General features: G+C 41.4%; 1 protein-coding gene across 2 annotated transcripts in view; it reads right to left on the bottom strand.

Moving 5' to 3' along the window:
* Positions 1-15,990, bottom strand: part of SEC14L1 (SEC14 like lipid binding 1) — a 43,942-nt gene extending 27,952 nt beyond the window's left edge. For both annotated transcript variants that reach the window (XR_007767502.1, XM_050908278.1), the window contains exons 1-2: positions 15,960-15,990; positions 14,245-14,335 (exon numbers count right to left, since the gene is read on the bottom strand). Coding sequence is in view for 1 of the 2 variants with exons in the window: in XM_050908278.1 (XP_050764235.1) it covers positions 14,245-14,307 (63 nt within the window). In the remaining variant the exon portion in view is untranslated. The remainder of the gene's footprint in view (positions 1-14,244; positions 14,336-15,959) is intronic.
* Between the last annotated feature and the right edge of the window lie 5,006 nt (positions 15,991-20,996).

The following is a 20,996-nucleotide window of genomic DNA, read 5'->3' as shown; positions in this document are numbered from 1 at the left end:
CACGGGATGTACACAGGGGAAGCAAAACAACACTTCAGAAGAGAGACCCTGTGGCTTTTGACACGCAACAAAGCTCTATTACGCATAACAGGAAGTATCAACACTTATCTCCACGCAGCTCTGTAGACACAGTCCAGGCTAATTCACACCTATTTAATCTCTTTGAAGTCTTCTGCAGTGTAAAAGGAACAGCTTCATGTTAAAGTTCAGGCATAACAATAGTTTATACATACCGCCAATCACAAAAATCATGAAATAGCACTGAAATGGTATCATAAATGAAACTGTATTCTCAATAGCTTGCAGTTAGAGTGCTGCTTATACAACACATCGCATACCACCCTGGGTTTCTGACAACAGGACCTTTTGTGTGTTAACACTGCTACAAAAGCACTTTCAAGTGAATGTAATAGCATTAACACAAATACTGGCATTTCTGTTCATCTCTAGTTCAGGCAGCATTTCCATGGTTACAGTGTTAATCACTATTGGCTTTAAATACATTCCAAACATAGACCAAATGCATAGCTTGGCATTTTAAACAGCCCTAATCGCTACCCTGAGGGCTAGTTCTTGCAAACTAGCTTTGAGTCCTTGTGAGGTGTAATGCACTCACAAATACACTACAGTGCTGCCTGAAAACTTAGCAAGCATACTGTTCATTATATCATCCAGGTCATTTGTAAAAGCAGTCACTGAAACTGAACAGGTCTTCAAGCACTCTCAGCACAGCATCTGCACCATATTCTAAAACTTTGGTACCCATCTTAAAAATAGGTTTGTCTTGCTCATGCTTAAACTTCTTTCCTTTGAGGCCATCATGCAGGGATAGCATCAAGAGTCCTACTGAATTCAAAATATCCTTACTGCACAAAACATCATCCCGAACCATGCGCACTTTGGGATATTATCTTAGCTGTCAATCACAGGATACTGTTTGCAACAAGTATGCCTCTAGGTAGCTGTTGCAGAGAATGTTTTGGAGAATTTCATGCTAAGTATGCATTGACTAGGTAAGATTATGCATATTAGTATCACTTTCATTAACAGGATTTAGAACTAATTATCTTCTACTTTAAAAGGTATAGAAGACATCAAACCCAACCTCAAGACAACAGTAACAATTCCAGAAAAAAAAAATCCCTTTTCCTTATAGTAATTTTAAAAGTTTACACATTTGAGTTTTAGTTTACGTTCTCTGTGAAGCGTAGGTGAACCAAGGAAGTGCTCATTTTTCTACTAGCATACAAACCAGAAATCAAAAGGATTTCACAGGCAGCTTATTGAAAGGATGCTCCACTTAGATAGCACCTACAACTAAGTATCAGTAAAACTCTAAGCTTATCCAAGGAAATACTTGATAATATATATTCATAAAGCATTCTTGACAAATTTGAGTTATACTAAAAAAAGCGTAGTGTATTTGCTTACGACTGCCCAAAACTAAAAGCAAGGTAGGGGATAGAAAAGGCCAAAAAGCAGGAGCAAGGAGTTATTGGGGGACAGGAAGGTCTGAAGCAAACTTCCTCTGTATTGGAGCATAAATGTGTAGGCTACAGAGCTAGTGAATCTCAGCTTCGGCATCCAGTGTTTTCAAGCATGAATAAAGTTACTTTAATATTTTAATATTTCATTAAAATAATTTAGACCTTATAAATAAAGCAGGAGATTCAAAACAGGCTATGAAGCAATGTTCCAGATAAGTGGAATTTTACCGGTAATTCACTGTTGAGTTATGCAACTGTGGTAACCAACTTACCAGACCGAGCAAAGAGCTTCTGCTTTCCTGCACCGGAAGAAGTAGCCAGACACAGAAACCTCTATTCTCACGAGGGATGTGACCAGTCAAGCCACCCACGTAGGCTGTTTCTATACAGATCACTACTTTATTCCCCTCAGTGTACCCTTCCTGCATGGATACTATTCAATAGCTGGGCATTTTCATTTCAGAATAGTGGTCACATAGAGAAGCTTTACCAGCAAAATTATAGTGGCCTGATTGTTGCATACAGCTGCATGTAACGAAACTGGAAGGGGACTGGATCTTAACCACCTAAGAACCATTTTGCTACATGCAGAGATGCAATATTCTTCCAGATAAAAAGTAAACTCTTCAATGATTTAATGCAACTTTATTCAAACTTGCGGTGATAAAAAGTATACTGATTCAGCAAGCAAAACAGTTTGGGGATAAAGAATCTGACCTGAAGACAAGGGCTAACATTCCATCTTCTATCTGTAAAAGATGATCTTTAATAACCACAGGCATGCCTCAACAGTACTTTAATTGGAACAGTGGTTTCTTTAAAACAGATACAAGTCATTTGTGGTTTGCTTAAATAAATTTGCACAGCTGAGCTGTCTAATACTTGATTCTTGTATGGGAGCCTAAATGTCCATCTTCAGAAAACGAATGACCAGGGTGGGATTTGAGGAGAAAGTGGATAGTCAGTCTAAGTGTTTAAGAGTTACACCTGCTTGCCTCCCAGACACTCACAAGAGGATCATTAATTCTCTTCCTCCCTTCAAGAAGTCCAGAGAGCCCGAAAGAGCCCAAGGCATAGTGCCTCTCCACTAAAGAGTGAGCGAGGCTAACTTCAATGGCAGCCTCTGCACAACCTTGAGACACGAACCTCTAAAATGAGAAGCTAGAATAGAGAAGTTGGGCAAGTACCACTCCTTCCTCAAGGAAAAAAAAAAAAAAGATTAAGGACAGAAAACCCAAACATGCTGAATGTAAATAAAATAATTTTAATCTTCCTTTCCTTTGGAGTAAGCCGGGAAAGCCTGATCACTCAGGTTAGGCTGGCTTGTGACTGGGAGACCAATATCAAATTGCTGGTTAGAAAAGAGCAACTGACATTGCTCTGGTCTAGGTTGAAGGTGGAACATCAAGGACAGACTTTATAGCTATGCTGCTATACGTTGCTCTTCAGTATAAACAGACCTTAGCTGACTTAGTAGGGGCATCAGCAATATCAGATTGACTTGCAATTTCAGTTTAACTTGTTTATATTAAATGCATGTGCAAAACTGTTCTACAGAGAAAACGAGTGTTTGCTCTGCCTCTGTTCCAAGCAAGACAGATGGAAACCAGTTCTGGCCCAGAAGCCACATAGCTCCGAGCACACTACTTTGTTTGACAGAATGCGCCCTGCAGTTAGAGTCAACTTCAGTAGTTTCTAGGATAGGAAACTTGGCTTCTGACCCCAATTGCACAGGACATGACTGTTTTGGCTCAAGGTTAAAGTACTATGGAGAAGAGGCTGACCTCCAAAAGAGCATCACAGTAAAGGCTGGCAACAGGCCAATGAAAGCTTAAATGCTTGGAGACCGACATGCGATTACTGGGGAATGTGAGCTATTCTCAAGCACTTCCTATTTCTCTGCAACAACGGCAATACATAAACCTTTACACAACACAGGAACATATCTTTGAAATTTTTAAGATACACATATCAAAATGACTGTAACCATTGCTTGTAAATAACCATTACTTGTCTTACAGCAGCTGAACAATGACAACTATGTTCTGCATTGCTAACAGGCATCTCACAAATGCACAGGATACAGTCACACTGAAAGCAGAATTTAGTACTTAGCTTCTCCATTCCTTTCCAGTTAACAAAATTGCACGCCTGGTTCCTCTGCAGTCAGTTTTACTTTAAAATTCAGCTGCAATCCTACTATGTCCACTGAGGATCTATTTTTGGAACAGTCAAATATTCCTTACTGCTCTATTGTTCCATGCTTAAGTCTCACTTTTATGAGTTCTACAATTGGTATTTGTCACTTTTTCGGTCTTAGAATCACAGACACTTTCAATAAGCAGGTCTGTTAAAACACGTTTAACATCTGGGATATGTTAGGGTATTTTAAGTAAAATTATTACTGTGTAGACAAAATCTGATTTATGAGTGGGGGAGGAAAGGATGACTACAGCATTGCTATAGTATAGGCTCAGAATTCCTCATTAAAACATTGTCTGAAAGGTTAAAGACTTGCGCTACCACAAAAAACAAAGTCTCCTGATCTCCATCCAGATCAAACCCCCCCAAATGAAGGTTCAGTGAAACAGGTTTGACTTCATTGTCTCAGACTACACCCACCAGGTTTTCATTTGGCCCGGAGGCAACTGGCCTCTAAGCACTGCAAGAGTGATTTCACTCTACCAAGAGTATAATCAGTACAGTAAAGAAAGCTTTGCCAAAAGGGTATAATTCAAGATAAGTAGCACAGCTCAACCGTAAAGGTCTTGGTTTGGCTTTTGGACCAGCAAAATATCAGCTCCCAGGTAGAGAGCAGCTGTACTCTATTAAGCAAACCAATTAAAATTTATTAAGTACATCAATTAAATCTTGACCATTCACTAATGTCAATGGAATGTCATCAAAATGCAGCATGATAGGGTCTGCGGCCTGCAGACAATTTACCTCTTAAGCTAGGAAGTTAAATGCGACATTTAAAAAAATCTTAACCTTACATACACATCTGATGTAACAGGAGATGCCTCAAAAAGGTTAGAAATTGATGGTGGAAGATCAACAGTACAGAACAGTGGTTCCTCATATGGAATCATTAACTATTAAACAAAGACTCATCACCATGAAAAAGAATAATTTAAAAACTGAGGGAGATCTCACAGATCTAACAGGGCAAGCAGCACAAAGAATGTGAGTAGGGTTTTACTACCTCTTCCAACAGAAGTAGCAGGTGGTGTGAAGCTGAGCAAGCAGCAGCCAGTCTCTAGATAAAGGATACATCTCTTGACAGAGCGTGTCATGAAGCACCAACTCCTGCTGGAGGGTGTCACGATAGAGAGTTCACTTGGCTCCAGAAAGGAATTGGGCAGGCACAAGAAAGCAAGCACATGTGGTGCTATTAGACAACAGGCACATTCTGGACCAGAAGGGCTGTCAAGACACATCGCTGTAGGATGAAAGAGTATCCCAAAAGAGTGTTACCATATGTTTATCTCATTCTTATCCTCTTCCCTAGAGACAAATACTGCCCTTGGCCGCTGCCAGATACACAGCACACTAGCTAGACAGGCCTTACGGTGCAACTCAGTACTGTGGTTCTCATTAAGAGACAGAACACAATCCTTTTCCCCACATCCAAATAGAACATTAAGATATCCATAACCAGGTAATACCACTGCTAGACGCATCATTGGCATGTTAAGGTGGTACAACTTCTGCACCCCTGAATCTGCTCCCCAATAAAATACAAACAGAAAGATACCACCTAGCTTCAGAAGATAAGCCAGTTAAAGAACTTGTCTTTGATTCTTTTCTAGAAAGCAATTAAAATCATAGATTATAGACAATCAGTTCTTTTTTCTTTACCCTCCTTTACAGCAAAGAATGGCAGACAAACAAAAGCAAGAATCAGTTTAGTCAACACAGAACAAACAAGTTCAAGTAAAATTGCTTTAAATCCTGTTCATTACAACATCAGTGGCTGCACCATGCAGACCATGAAACACTTCAACAGAAATAAGCAATTTCATAGAGCCATGAATTCAGTAATGAAGAATTTATCCACAGGCCAATGAATTGCACAGCAAAGAGAGAGTTTTGCAAATTAAGTAGTATAATTTACACACTGAATGAAATAGCCAGAAAAATGTCCTCTGGAAAGGATTCTGCTGACTGACGTTCCTGAACTGGGCTTAATGTCTATGGCATTCACATTTTACACTAAATGAAGAGGCACAATGCACTCGAGAAAGGAAGTGCTCTCATCAGGAAACTAACTGCTCCCCTTCTGTTGTGGCATAAACAAATATAAATGACACATCGCCATCCTGACCATCACCAGAGAAATATTCGTTCTCACAAAATGAGATCTATTATTATCAAAGCAATATGATATAATACTACAGCAGCAGTAGGCAAGGCAGAAAGTTATCAGTCACAGAGAGGCTGAAATGTTAAGAGGTTTGCAATGTAGTTTTCAACTGTTACACAGATTGATCTGCATATATTCCAAAAAGCATCTATACTCAAGTTTTGAGAATATAATTAACATCAGAATGAAAACAGTTGTAATTATCCAACAAGTAATCCAAGTTAAATGTACATAACCCTACAGATTTAGATATTTAAATTCACAAATCTGACCATGACAAAGTCTTTAAATGCTAATTTAAGAGAACCCAAACTATATAATTAAGAATGAAAACAGTTTAAATAAAAATTCATTTTTAATACAAAAGGGTAGCTTCTCTTAACTCCCTCCCACGATCCCTCTGCTGTCACCAGTTAAAGCTGTTAGGTTCCAAGAGCCCTGTGGTATTTTTATTTTCAAATTTACTGATATATAGTCCCCAAACCTAATTATCATAAAGGAAAACCCAAGAGGAATCCAAGACAGAAAATGTCCAAATCTGAAGTTCCATGCATGAATACAAAGCAAGAAAGCCAACCAGTCAGCTCACATGCTACCCCATTAGATCATACAAAATACCTTTTTTATTATTTATTTGTTTTCATTTTTCTAACCTAAGGACAGATTCCCCTTTATGCCAAAGCAACTCACAGAATCCAGAACTCCAAGCCATTAAGCACCATTTGCAAATACTTTGCACTGCTAAATAATACCAGGCCTGAAGACTGCTGAATCAAGTTTCTAATGGTGCCTTCATTTACTGTTACAGCAACGGGCTTCGGCATTTTTTCAAACTGCAGATCCCTAATTATTTCCCCACGGAATCAGGGGCTCCCGCAGTGCAACCTGTACTGACAAATGCCCTGCTGACTTTGTGCCTGCTCTTTCTTGTGGCCAGCTGCCATCAGGTCACTAACAGTGCAGGAGGGGACAAGCACCTGCTCCCACAGGGGTGCTCATCAGCCTTAAGCGAGCCTGGTGAGGAAATGAGGCTGACAAGGTATTTATTTTCCTTTTTTTCCAACACAGCTTTTGACCAGCCTATCTCCCTAAACCGGCTTGCTGATGAACACGTCTTTGCAAGAAAGCAGTAAGAGCGAGCTGGTACACCAACTTAATTATAATAGGAAACCACATATTTGGTTATGTTTCTCTGACCCTCAGAAGAGTGAGCCCATGAACCACAAGCTGAAAACCTCTGTGGACTGGGCTGAAATCAGCATTAGTCGAGCAAGAGCAATGCAGAGAAAAGCCAAGACCTTGAGACCTGATCTCAAATTTTGATGGCTCATTGCTTGCTTGTACTCTTTTGGCAACGCTGCCCCACGCTGCAGTGGAGCCCAGGTGATGCCAGCCAGTCCTTCCAACACAGGCTTTCCAGCCATGTTGCCACCATTATCTTCCACCAGCGTGAGCTCTTGGCATGACTCTCACCTCAAACATCACTGACTGATTACAAGTGAAACAAGCTGCATGTGAATTGACTGTGAGAAAGTCGAATTATTAAATTACCTGTAATAGGCCCTACTTAACATTTTACCTGAGCTGCTAACCTGACCCGTCTTAACTATATCATAAAAATGAGATAAGAGTTAATAATTCAGTTTAACAGCCTAGTGCTTCATTTAGAATATATACACAGTAATTTTAAACTACATGAAAAACTGGAAGACAAATTGACTTGGGAGAAAAGAAAACAGACCATTTAAGACTAACCTGTAATTAATTTTAACTTGAGCTAATTAACAGATTTCCTTGCAAATTCTCAGAAGATTCATTCTATATTCAGAACGCAACAGTTTTAAGATCACATCATCGCCCTCCTTCCAGAAACATACTGAATTCAAACTACATGCAAAGCAAAACCTATCTTGGTTACAAAAATCACAATGAATACCCCTCAATTCTGTGTTCCAAAATCTGGACTCTGACTGAATGTGCTTGATGGAAAGTCCTCAGGGGTTGCCTCCAATCCCTCAGGCTCTCCTTCTACTCCCTCTTTCATAGTGTGCTTGTTTCCTAAAAGCACAGCAGCCCAAATATTCTGCTGTAAGACAGCAGTAAGAGCTCCACACGAACAGGAAGCACAGATTGCTCAAGCTGGAGGTGCACATAACTGGCCATACCATACGGAAACACCTCATTCTACAGCCGCAGCTGACGTCTCTGATCTCTAAGCAACCCCTGGCTTCTCATTGGACATGTTTTTTAACAACAACAAAAATACACCGTATCTCTTTCCCATGGGGTTTTGAAGGCTTTTACACATGCTTCTTAATGGCTAACCACATGTTCAATTACGAGCATCAAGTTATACCTTTTCCAGATCGTAACTGTAGTATCATGAGTGTCTAGGACACTGCAGAATGCGTTAACCACTTCCTTTCTGCCAGGTTCCCACGTTTAAGATTTTTAACTCAAAGGCAACGTCACTCAGCTGATCAACAGATCATAGAGCAGCACTTCACACCAGTCTTGGAGCTAGAACACCTGCAAAGGGTGAAAAGCTTGGAGTGCTTTCAGAACAAAGCAACAAGAACTGTTTTGATACATATTTTTCTTCTATTGACACCTTTCAGAGTTTGACAGTAGCGGTGGTTTAGCTTTTAAAGTGTAAAAGACTTGTTAAAAAAACTGACTAAAAGCATTTGGTGAACAAGAGAACTGCAGCTGTCAGCTACAGTCAGGTCATGTGTTTGCCCACAAAAAACAGGAAACAGCTAGCCATGGAAATATCTAAGCAGGCCATGAAACAACACATAAATTGCACAGTAAGCAGGCTGCTAAGTCACTGTTTTTCCCTAGTGCTCAACTTAACTCTTACATTTGTTAACCACGGCTCATTCCAAACAAGTGGCCAAAAATTCATTTGTTCTTACAACATGTGCTAACACAAGAGACCATCAACAACAACATAAAACAGCAGTTAAACTGCAGACACTTAATATAAAATAAGAAAATCCATACAATGCACTGTTCTACCGCAGTTTTACCGACGCATTTCCAACAGTAAATAAGCCTGAACTTTCAACAAAGACAGGAAGCAAAGTAGGTGAGAGTCTGGGAGTCATACAACAGAAGGGAAAACCGCTGAGCAGTTTCAGGAGCGGGCACTCAGTTTGCTCCCTTCCCCAGGCTTTAAGTATCCAATACAAATCCTCAAGAAGGTGCACTGCATCGGGGGAATAAACTACTTCTCTATACATTTAAAGCCTACTTTGTGCTTTCAAAAGCACTTTGAGAACGGCTTCCTTTTTCTCATCGGCCTCCCAGTCCCTCTTCACATGATGTGTGGAATGCATTTTTTCCAAGAAAAAGAAAATGAGACTAGAAGGAATAAAAATTGTAGGGATTTATGAGCAGGTGTGGCACTTAACTTGATACAGTTATTTTTTTTAAATGACATTTTAAAGTAATAACCTTTAAAATGAAAAGATGATGTACTGCCTGATCAGGAAACTCATTACATCTAGATCAAGGGATTATACTTTGATTTGTCAATCTGAAAAAACAGATAAATTTTTTCTAATCTACTCTATCATTGAAGCATATTTATGCCATCTACAATCTTATTATTTTCCTGTAATTTAGGGATACTTTACATGAAGGAGATTTACCTTAAACACTATTTTTTCAGATCTATAAAACCAAAGAAAGCCAGTCAGCCTGTTGTCCAAAAGCAGTAAATTTGAACCATTAAAATTACAATATAATCAAAAGGGCACTACACATTATACTTATTAAGATTCATGCTTTAGATACTTTAGATATTCTATCAGAACAAAGGAAAAACGTGAGACCAATTTTTTTTTTTTTTAAAGGATTTTGATGAGAATACGTAGTTTGGAAGGAAGTAGTTTTCAGCCTCAAGGTAGTGCCAGATTAATTGCAATTTTCATTTTAAAATAAAAATTAAATGCATTTCCACAACTGCAAGCTCCTGACATTGATGACTAGTTTCCCTACAGACTTCTTTTCATTGTTTGGCAGTGGAAGCTGACAAATGCCAGGAACTTTAACAAAGTGGAAACATTATTTTAGGTATTCTAAAGACTGCAAAATACCTTTGAAAGTCTGTCTCCTGTCACAGGCAGATTTGAAAATCTTAGTTTTCACAAAGCTGCAAGTTCTTAAAATCTACGTTAATTTGACTAAACGTAACAGGACAGGTTTAGAGCACACTTGCTGTGTTCAGTCACATTACTATTCATATTTATTTCTGAAACCAAGTAATTTGTGGCTGTAAATAGGACATTTTCTAAATGGGCTGAAGAGCAATACATTTTCCACAGAGCTTCCAGAAACTAAAAAAACCCCTCTTGTCAATGGTTCAATTCAATTCAATGTGGTTTTTTTTTCCAAAAATCTTCCTTATTTTCCATTTGCATAAATTCCACTCTTGGAATGCCATAGTAGCTGATTATTCATTATTTAAATTTACTTTGGAAATTAAACTCAAGGGGAATTATCTAATGCATGTCAGACTGAATATGAGCTGTGAATCTCCAAAGTTAATTTTAGCCTCATGTGTGTTAAGAAAGATTCAAGTTCTTAACTGCCTTTTAACATTAAGAACTACTTATTCAGCAAAGTCCCTATATTACTTTAAATGTAAACCTCTTTAAACTAATATAAAAAATTGAATCTATAATCTGTAAAAGTTTTATAAAAGTAGCTTCTCAGTTTTTCTCCAATATATTTAACCTTGGTAACTTGACAAGTGCGTCTAAGTAAACAGTCATTTTTCCACATTTCAGCTGCTTCCAGCATTACGTAAACTTCAACATGAACAGGAGGAAAACGAGGCAAGATTCTGTTCAGTCTGATGAACAGCTGTGCAAGTTGCTGGTTTTTTTTTTTTCTTATATATATATATACACACACATACAGAGAGTTTTCAAGAAGTTGATTATGACAGATATGCCACAGAGCAGCCAAAAGCCATCATGTCAGCATTGGTAACCATTTGGTAAAATCATACTGCCTGTGTTAGGCATGTCAGACTAAAATGCGATAATTTCTAGCCTATGATTCTAGAATCTTTTCAAGTTCAGGAGATAGTTTCATTAAAAGATTTGCATCCAGTTCTTACTGTTTTTAAAGCAATTTAGATATTATCTGGAACCACACAATTCGCCAGTAAAAGGAAATCTTCAAGGGAAGTAGCTTGTATTAGATTTTACGTAGCTTGTCTTTAATGATAAAGGAAGGCAAGAACTGTGCAGCAATGGATCTCCCGACTCTCTACCAACAACAGTACTTCACTAATTCTCTCACAGACTCGAGAGATAAGGGGCTATGCCTTGAAGTATATTGTCATAGAGATACATTATGGTTCAACAGACAATTTTTGGATTTCAGTGGAGGAGCATAAGAGAGAAACTTATTTTCAACACCAATTCAAATTAGAAAAAGAATTTTCACTGTGTCTATTTTAAAAGTCTTTATATCATAATTGTCTGCAAAACACTTGTCTTGTCAATCTTGGTTTAGAACAAAGTGGAATTAAATCCAGTTTTTTGTCCTAATATAGCTGCACTCACCCTTCACAGAGAGAACAAAGTTCTCTCAAAACACACTAGAGCACCATGAATAGAATGCTGATTGTACTTTATTCTCCCTCAAGCACCTCTTTGAAACCCAGGAAAGGAAAAGTGGGCAAATAGGAAGTTTGTAGTGTAAATGACCCATTCTGCAAGTGGCATTCACTTGGTTGCCTGTAGAAAAGAAGAATTTTATGCTGATTTCTCTATCTGAAAGCTAAATATTAGTTTGACTTAATGAGTTCCAATTTGTAATTGGAACACATATCATCCAGGAAATCTTTACAGTCCACGTGGGCTTCACTGACACTGGTGATCTTCATTACTACTCTATAGAATTAATTACCTCTTCAGTTCCATGAAATCCTCAGGGAAGGGAGGAGGATTTTCAAAATAAAACTTCTAAAAGTACTCAGCACCTTCAGACAAAGATGAAATCCCACGCAACAAGACCCAGGCTAGAAACAGTCATTTTTGTTAGACAACTCAGCATAAAGAACACTGCTGCCACATTGACCAAAGGTTTCTTTGAAAGGCTTTTTAATGACAGCTGAGCATCTCTGGTGTGTGGGTTTAAACCTCTATTTGAGGACACAACCTTCTCTCAAAGGTTGGGTGCAAATAAGAGGGACAGAGAAAAAAAAAAAAATCAAACAAAACACATATTGTTACAGTCATTTGTTGGATGCTTTAAATTCAAGCTTGGTATATACCAGGATGTGTTCCTCATTTCAGAAGAGCTGCTGGCACTGTTAAAATAACATTATAGCACTTTTTTGGTGAGAATATGCAACATAGTACTTCCACTTTAGTGAACACAAAATTTGACACGAATATTCCTTCCAGAAATACTTCATCAACTTACGCAATCACTATTCACCCAAGGGAAAACAGTAACAAAAAGCATCAAACTGTCATCTACTGTTTATATTCTTTACAGAGTTTGGCTCATGGAGGCACTCCTCTACTTAACTTCAGAAAATCCATGAACAGTTTTGATAGATCACCACCACGAATTTTACAAGTTTTAAAAACCAATAACAGAAGCGACATGGCAGGAGAGGGATGTTCATCCAGTGACCACATTCTGAACAAGTTCAAGTGATAACTCGCTGCCCTGACATAGACAAAATAAATCATATGTATTATCACTAATCTAAACTTCTAGTCTCAGAAAGCATCCTGTTCAGCTGTTTCTTTTTATAAACATTCTTCTCCTCTTAGTTCACTGTTTTAATTTTTCAACTATTGTTTTATCCTAGTTGAGTATGTAGTACAGCCTCTTTCTTTCCAAAGGAGAAAAGCTTTCATGTAAGAAAAGACTTAATATTTGTTACAGATTATTCTTCAAATGTTATCCCCAAGATACAGAACAGTTTGAGAACTCAAAGTTAATATTAATCATCAGAAGTGTTTCTAATTACACCCAATAAAGCATTGAGAAGAATCCTCATGTCAGCATTTTGACTCAAAATATCCCTGAAGAAATAACTTAAAAGAAGAATTTTTGCCTTCAATTCAACAGCAAGGTAAAGACTCGCCAGTTCAGCAAACAGCCAGAGAATTTCGTCCAAGAAGCTCATTTTGGTTGACTGATCTAAGAACAAGAACCAGTATACCTCACTGAAGGCTAAAGTCACACGCACAATCAAATTTAAATTAGAAACCTTCTGAAGCCTAGCTGTCAGAGTGTAGTAAGGTCCTAAAAGACCTCAAACATATCACAGTCAGATTCTTCACCACTCATGAAAACAACCACTCTATGCCTTGAAGTGTTTGCAAGAGCAAGACCTGCATGTGTAATACTGGAGGCAGCCTCAGGAATAAGATAAAAAGAAATTGAAGTATTCCCTGTAGCGTGATCTAATCCTTTTTTGCCCTGTGACTGCGAAGGATCACTTCTGTAAGGAACTCTGCACTCCAAATCATGTGATCTATCTAAATATTTACACTATGAACACAATTAAAACTCTCCTCTGAAGCCATTAAACATAGTATTTTCAGCAAGTGAAACAAAACAATTACTATTTAGATTATTTAGTTTTAACTGGTTTTATCAGGTAGAAGCTGACCTGACAGCTCTCCTCAACTGCTCGTCGTAACTCATGAGAGCCACACAGCTGTGGTTTTGGCTGAATATACTTAAAAACATCAAACACCTACTTCCTTTCTGTTTTCTAAAAGAAAAAAGGGAGGGAGAGGGGGAGAGAGAGAAAGAAGACGGAACCTAATTAGGAATTTCTTTTTTTTTTTTTGGTTACTATCTGTAACATTAGCGCACAAATTAGCAACCATACACCCAAGAGGCTTTTTGTTCATCTCTCTGGCCTCCCTAGCAATCTTTTTTTTCCTCCCCCAACAGTATTACCAATGCTCAGAATGCTTTCTCCTCTTTCGTTCAGGCTTATCCTTGCTTTCATGGCTTTCTCTGTGCTCTCTAGTCCTATAAACTCTATACTGATGAAGACACAACCACAACAATCTTTTAATCAACATACTTGACACTTTCTCCCCATGCTAGAATAGATTGCCCCCAGTAATCAAGTGGGAAGTACACTTCGAGCCTACTTTTGCTCTAACTTTAAAATAAATCTATGAACTGTATCTAAACTTTGGGAGAAAAAGAGAACACGTTATGTAAAAAAATACTCTGGGTAGAGAAGAAACCATCAAAACACATACCTCTCATATTTTGTATATCATTTCAGATTTGTCTGTTCTACAGTGCCTATCCAATGGAGCCCAGTAAGTACTTAGCAATACAAGGAACTGTCAAGGAAGAAGATTACAGCAAAAAGTTAATACTTACGGCCATAATTAACTCAAAAGGGTGTTTATACACCCGTACGGGGGATTGATACTTCTGCACCATAGCTGCAGTTAGTAAGATCAACTCAAACCTGAAAAAGAAATTTTTAAAACCATCTGTCAAATGTAGGAAGCCATTTTCAATCTTCTCTTACAATTATTCTGTGTGTGATACCATACTAGCAATTCTACAGGAAATCCTTCACAATTCCTTGATGACTCTTATTTTTTTGGAAGACACAATGGGGCCCTGAAAAGCTATGTATACTTTTGTCAGAAATGACTTATCATTTCTTCCAAAGACGACACAAAATTAGCACATTTTCAGTCCAGTTTTAGTAACAAGTCTTCAACACACTTTATGACTCTTCATCAGGATGGTGAGACTTCCTCTGCTGCTGCCGAGAACCAAACATTGACACATACCAGCTACAGGCAGAAAAGCATTGCCTAGTCCCCCAGCACGGTAAGTGGGCTGCCTTGCTTATAGGTCATTCTGAATTGGGACTTGTTGTTTTTTTTTTAAAAAAAAGAACAAAAAAGGAGGTTAAAAAAATATACCAAGTGTTAAAACCCCTTGTTTTCAGAAAGAAAACAAAAAATGGATCACTACAGCACCTTAGAGAATATAAGGCATTCCTTCATCATTTCCAAATCAAATTAAGACTTTTGAGAGAGAAACTTAAGAGATAGCTGGGAAGAAAAACTTAGAGAAACTACAAACATTCCAATATCAGGCCAGAAAAAATTCACTAGCAAAACGGACAGGAGTTATTCCAATGGCTTTGTGTCTGCTTTCCCCAGCGAAGTGTTTGACCCAAACTCTCTTGAATGCAATCACATTTATTGAAAAATACTGGCAGTAGCACTTGCAGATGAAACCACGGGCTGCTAGCCAGGCTCATTTTAGCGAGAAACGGTGTTATTACAATAAGTTAGTTCTACTTTTATTTTTTAATGCGTTCTCACGTTATCTACAGTGCTTCTGGAAAGCGTTATCAACTCCAGCTACAGAGTACGGCAGATGGGCACGGCAGCTTCTCAGACACGAGCAGCAGCCAACAATAAACTCGAGAGTCACAAGAAAGTTCACTCGACCTCCTAGTCAAGAGAGGAATTTACCCATGACTACCCTGCATTTAAAAAAAAACCACCTGAATCAGCAAAAAAAGCCGCAAACCCTCTCTGATCTTTGGACAAAAAGAGTTACACAACAAAGAAACTCAACGCTTCTTTTCACCGCTCGCCAGGACAGCGCTGCCTTCGCCCCGCCGTGCCCCCGCCACACTCCGGGGAGGGGACGGGACCCGGCGGACACCTGTGACAGCCTCGCCGCGGGCTGCCCCGCGCCGGGAGAGCCCCGCGCCGCCGCTGAGGGGATCCGGACGGGGCCGCCCGCCCGGGGGCGACGAGAGCCGCCCGAGGGCCGTTACCCCTCCGCCCCACCACCACATGGGGAGCCCCCATCCGCTCCTCAGGGCTCACCGCGGGGCCCCGGCCCGCCGCCGCTAACACTGAGGGGAGACGGCGGAGAGCGGGCAGGGAGCGGACGGCGGGAAACTTGCCGCGGGGGACAGCAACGGGGCGGCGGTGGGGCTGAGGGGAGGGGGCGCCGGGGGGGGGGGGGGGGTGAGGGGATGGGTGAACGGGGAACGCGGAGCGGCGGGGTATGGGGAGGGGAACGCAGGGGGCAGGCACCCGCGAAGCGACCCTTACCGCCTCCCTTCACGACGGCCGGCCGCGCTCTGGCCTCATGCCGGCGCGGGGCAGCAGCGCCGCCGGTTCCGGCGAAGGAGGGGCGCCGGGCGGCCGCCGCCGCCTGTTGTTACTAGTGACAGGGCGGGGGCGGGGCTTGGCCCCCGGCCAGGCGCTGCGCATGCGCAGCCGCCCAGCGGGGAGGCGGAGGAGGGCTGCGGGAGCCTTCTCCCCGCGCTACCTTTGCGCCTGCGCATTGTCGCCGGCCGGCTCCGGGAGGGGGTGGGGGGGGAGCGCATGCGCAGTGTGGGGCGCGGGGTGCCCGCGGGAGCGTGAGGGCAGAGTCCCCTTCACACACAGACGCGGCCCCGAGGGTGAGGGTGCGCGGGGAGGGGGACGTGGCACCCCTCTGCGGGCATCTCCCTTTCCCTCAGCCTCCCTGAGCACCGCTTTGGTCCTAAACCCTTCATTGCCCCCCTCAGTGCAGGGCTTTGGCATATACGTCCCTCCTGGAGGCGAGGCCTCTGAGTGGGTGCCAAGTACGATCAGAAGCAGGGGGCGAGGTGAGGTAGCCATGCTGGGTCTGAGGCACCCGGGCTGGACACCGAGCCCAATGGAGGGGTGTGAGGGCCCTGAGTGACGGCCACAGCGTGGGGCAGCTGTGGTGGTGTCGCTGGGTGCTTCAGGGTGATGGTGCCAGGCCGGGGGGAGCAAGAAGAGGAGAGAAACTGCCCCAAAGACCTGGCTGGGACATAGTTTCTCTCTCCTGAAAGGGCGAAGAACTGCAGCCTAGGATCACGGATGGTATCTCCTGAGACCGAGTACTATATCATTTTATTAGTAGTAAGCAGTCGCCCCGTTTAGGCTGATGACCTGAGGAGGTGCTGAACTTGTCCCAGGGACTCGGAGGTGTGCAGGCCGGGGCACCGTCACCCACAGGGAGCTCTGCAGGCACCCGGCTCTGCCCCATCCAGCAGGAGCTCTGCACCCGCCATGGGAGCGCAGGGCCCGGCCCGGGGACCTGCCTCGGTCACCGCTTGAGCATTGTTCTGCCTCTCATCTGTCTTTGTCTTCAGCCAGCAGTCACCCAGCCTGGGGTGCTTTGCAGCTTGGGATGTCTGAAGGAGTTCTTAGACCGTGTCTAGCATGGTTTAACTATGATGTACTAAAAGCAAGAAATACAATTATGTTTTGTGCAGTACCAGTGTGTCACAAACTGTGTTAAAATAAGAACTTGAAAATTAGGGGCTTCTGTTCCCTTCAATGACTCTATTAAGACGATTTGTTTACCCAGAACATGTTTTATTACTGGCTTACTCCCTCAGAAAAGAAATCTTTCTACTAAAACTTAGAGTCATTATCCTGTCCTTTTGGTGCAATTCTTTCTCTAGGAAGGCTGCATTTGTGGTTACTATTAATGAGTGATTCAACTACAGTTCTTTCTTACACAAACCATGTGTCTTTAAAAGTTAGTCAAGAATAGTCTGTTGTCTGATCTGAAACTAGTTGTTACAAGAAGTTGTTTAATCTGTTGAGAAATTGTTTCTCTGAATCTGGTTTCTGTTGTGGCACTTGGCCATTTACCTTCATGTAGCTGAAGTTAACTAGTTAATCTAGTAACTCTGTAATTACATTTAGTTATCTGATTGATATTCCCTGCCATTATGCCTGTAACATCCTTTTCCTGCTCTAAAAGCCTGAGATAAAATCCTACCAGCATAGCAGGGTGAGGAATTTACACCCACTCAGATTCCTCTTCATAACATTTCTCTCTTTAGGTTCTGGGAAATGTTTTAATTCTTACTGACTGCCACTATTCTTCTTAAGCAAACGGCCATATAAGCAGAAAAGCTTTATTTGGACTTTTAAAGGTATTTGGAGTTTATTGATAGAGTAAAAGCATTAAAGTGAAAGTCTGTAATTTAATGTCTAAATCAATTGTGGTCGGTGTCTCACCTGTTTTCTGCAGAAACAATAATCTTAACAAGATAGACACAGAAGAGGAAAGTAGTATGTTTTTAATTTTTTCTACTATTGTTTATATTCCTGTTACATCTTCTTTTATGGCAGCTCCAGCAGTGCATCGTTAGAAGGAACATAAATGAATAAATGGGCGGGTGAAATGTTTAAGGAAAGCTGCGAGGCATGCTGAAGACTGAAGCCCAGAGGACACAGGGTGAAAGTGCAAACCATTCAATATTTTCAGAAAATGAGGAGTGCAGCTGGCTAGATATGAAGGGAAGTTGGGCCTTAGGGAGGTCACGCAAGGTCGGTCACTCCCCACCATCTGAACACTTTGCCTGGATTGCGTTCCTCCACGTTACGAACTTTGGTTGCACAACTCAAAGCCCAGTCATTTATCTTGTTTCAGGTAATATTGCCATGGAAATTAATGAGAACTATTGGTAGTCAATCCTTTATTATTAATAAGCAGCTTAAAGTACAATTGCCTGGGAGCAGTGCAGGGCTGATGCATACAAGAAGATATTCAAATCGCCTCCGGGCCTTGCTGTAATTCAGTGCAAGGCCCTGGAATTTCAGCAGGCAGGGACTTGCTCTGCTTTCTTTTGTTTGCATCCCAGAGGGTGAATAAAAGTGAAGTGGTCCTGGCTTCTTACCGTCCAGCAGGTCTCATCTTCACAGCTTTTTTACTGAAGAGAGGAGATTGTTAGGAGTTCTCAACAAGAGAGAACGTGCGTTCGTTCAAGGTCTTGCTGCTAAGCTGTATGTTTATTAAAAGTATGTGAAAGAGGGATGAGATATTGAGTTCAGATATACTGAAGTTCTTCAAGAGCCTTTCCCTAATAAATAAGTCCCATCTGAGTTGGTGGAATTTTTTATGTACCACTGGCTACATTGAAATAAATGCCTGCTTCCTAAACCTTTAAAACCATGAAAAAGGTCCCAAATGATAACATTTCCAACTAAAATAAGCATGATGACTGACAAACAGCTAATGGGACAGAGTTGTGCCCTGGGGACATGCGATTTTGGTTTACACAGAGTTCTTACTAAATGCATTATAGGTACTTGAGTAGGTGTCACAATTTTTTCTTTCCCTTGTCAGTCTAGGGAGCCAGTATCTGGTGGTGCTGGCTATGAGGTCGTGTGAATTCCTTCAGTCCTTTACTCTTAAAACTAAAGTAACTGTGACACCCAAGTTCAGTTCTCCAGACACATACCCGAATGTGCTCGTCTGTAACAGCCATACATATTTTTGTAAGCTCCCTGTATATAGCCCATACTGGGGAAAAGGTACACAGGAGGAGAAATTTCTCCACGCACCTCTGGAGATCTTAAAGCCCTTTGGAATGGCAGGGAAGATACTAATAATCTCAATATGCAGATATAAATATTGAGGCTCACAAAATGCTATAGGAAAAGTCATGCAGTAAGTCAGTATGAGAAAGCAGACGAGAGCTCTTCACTTGCAGGGTGATCCCCTTATTCCCAAACACTGCTGCCTTTTAGCTCTGCGGGAGTTTTCCACCATTGACAAGATTGGGAATAGGGTAAAATATCTCCGGACCGGCCTGTGTTCAGAGAGGTGATGTTAATGTATGAAACCTAGAAGGCCTTAAACTCTTGTGCTGAGATTTTTATTCAGGATTAAACTGGCCTTAGTTTACTGTAGTTCAGTGCAGTATAAGCGAAGGTGTATTAACTTTATACCATTCCTTGGTTTATCTGAACTTTCCCATGCGTCACGCTGTAGAAAAGCCTTAAATGACCTTGTAGACTGAAGCCCTTTGTGTTTTCATCCCACGAACAGTCAGAAACATGTTTTTTCCTTTCTTCTCAAGTGACTGATAGGAAAATTGAATTGCAGGCTGGGAGCTGGCCAGAGACACCAGCTGCCAGCGCTTGGACTCCAGCAGCTGACATCAGAGCACAGGCACCATTGACATAGCAAAGGTTACGCAGACGAACATTACCAAATAGGACTAAGTCCTGATTCATAAACTACGTGAATCGGGATGAGCATGTGGAAAGCATCCCAGCCCTTATTCACATCCTCCCATTGCAAGGCCCGTAACCATACGAGGCTTCCTGCATCGAATTCAGTGTCACCGCGCATAAGCAGTGCATTGCTAAAGCAAAAGCGAGCAGGTGGTGCCGGGGGGGCTGCTAGTACAGAAATAATTAAAGCGTGAGGAGCTAGTGGAGTGTGTATTCTGGATGAAGCATCAAATCCAACACTCATTCCAATACCCGTGTTGGATAGTTGTAACACTCAAAAGGTTGATAGCACAGTCTTCTTGGGGGAGCGTGAGGAGAGGGAGACAGCCTTTGGGGCTCCCACAGGATTATTTTATCCCTCAGACATCAGGAGGTGGCATGGGGGGGGGGCAAAATGTCAACGGGAACTCACCCGCACAACCTTTTTTCTGGTATGAAGGGAAAAACACTTGGGTGATAACTTATTTGCTGGGGTATTTTATTGTAGCTGAAGATGTCGTGCTCATACTATGGGGAGCTGGAGTTGCAAGTGAGGAAGGGTTTACTGGGCTGTTGGGAATGCCCAGCTTTTCTAATTGCCTTTGGAAACACCCCTTGTGCCCACACGCCACTGCCTGGGAGCAGCCCGGTACCTGCCTCACAGTGCACGGCCTGTTACCAGTCGTCTCTTTAAGTGAGTTAAAGGACTGCTTGGATCTGATCAGTTCATGAATAACACTTTTCAATCCTTAGAAAAATATCACTCTCAGCCAAGAGGCATAGCAAATGCAAGGATGTGTAAATTTCCTATAAAAATAAAAACAAAGGCTGTTTACTATCCCTCTTTTTAATGAGTCTGACAGTACAAATACTCTCATCTACTTCAACAAGCATTGAGTCAAGCTGTTGGGTCGCTCACCAGGTATAGACTTTGTCCCTATTTGCCTATAAAATGTTGATAATTTTTTTTTTTTTAAATACCAGAGGAATAATAAGAAACAATTACTTAAAAGTATTCCACAAATCCAGCTGCTTTTAAAGTATGCCCTGACTCCACCAGTACTGGGTCTGCACCCTGTGGGCAAACACTGCACCCTTTCACTGGAGCTCCGTCAGGAC

Source organism: Gymnogyps californianus, chromosome 19 (genome assembly GCF_018139145.2).
Source record: "Gymnogyps californianus isolate 813 chromosome 19, ASM1813914v2, whole genome shotgun sequence".
Taxonomy (NCBI): domain Eukaryota; kingdom Metazoa; phylum Chordata; class Aves; order Accipitriformes; family Cathartidae; genus Gymnogyps; species Gymnogyps californianus.
This window is presented reverse-complemented; position numbering and strand designations above follow the sequence as displayed.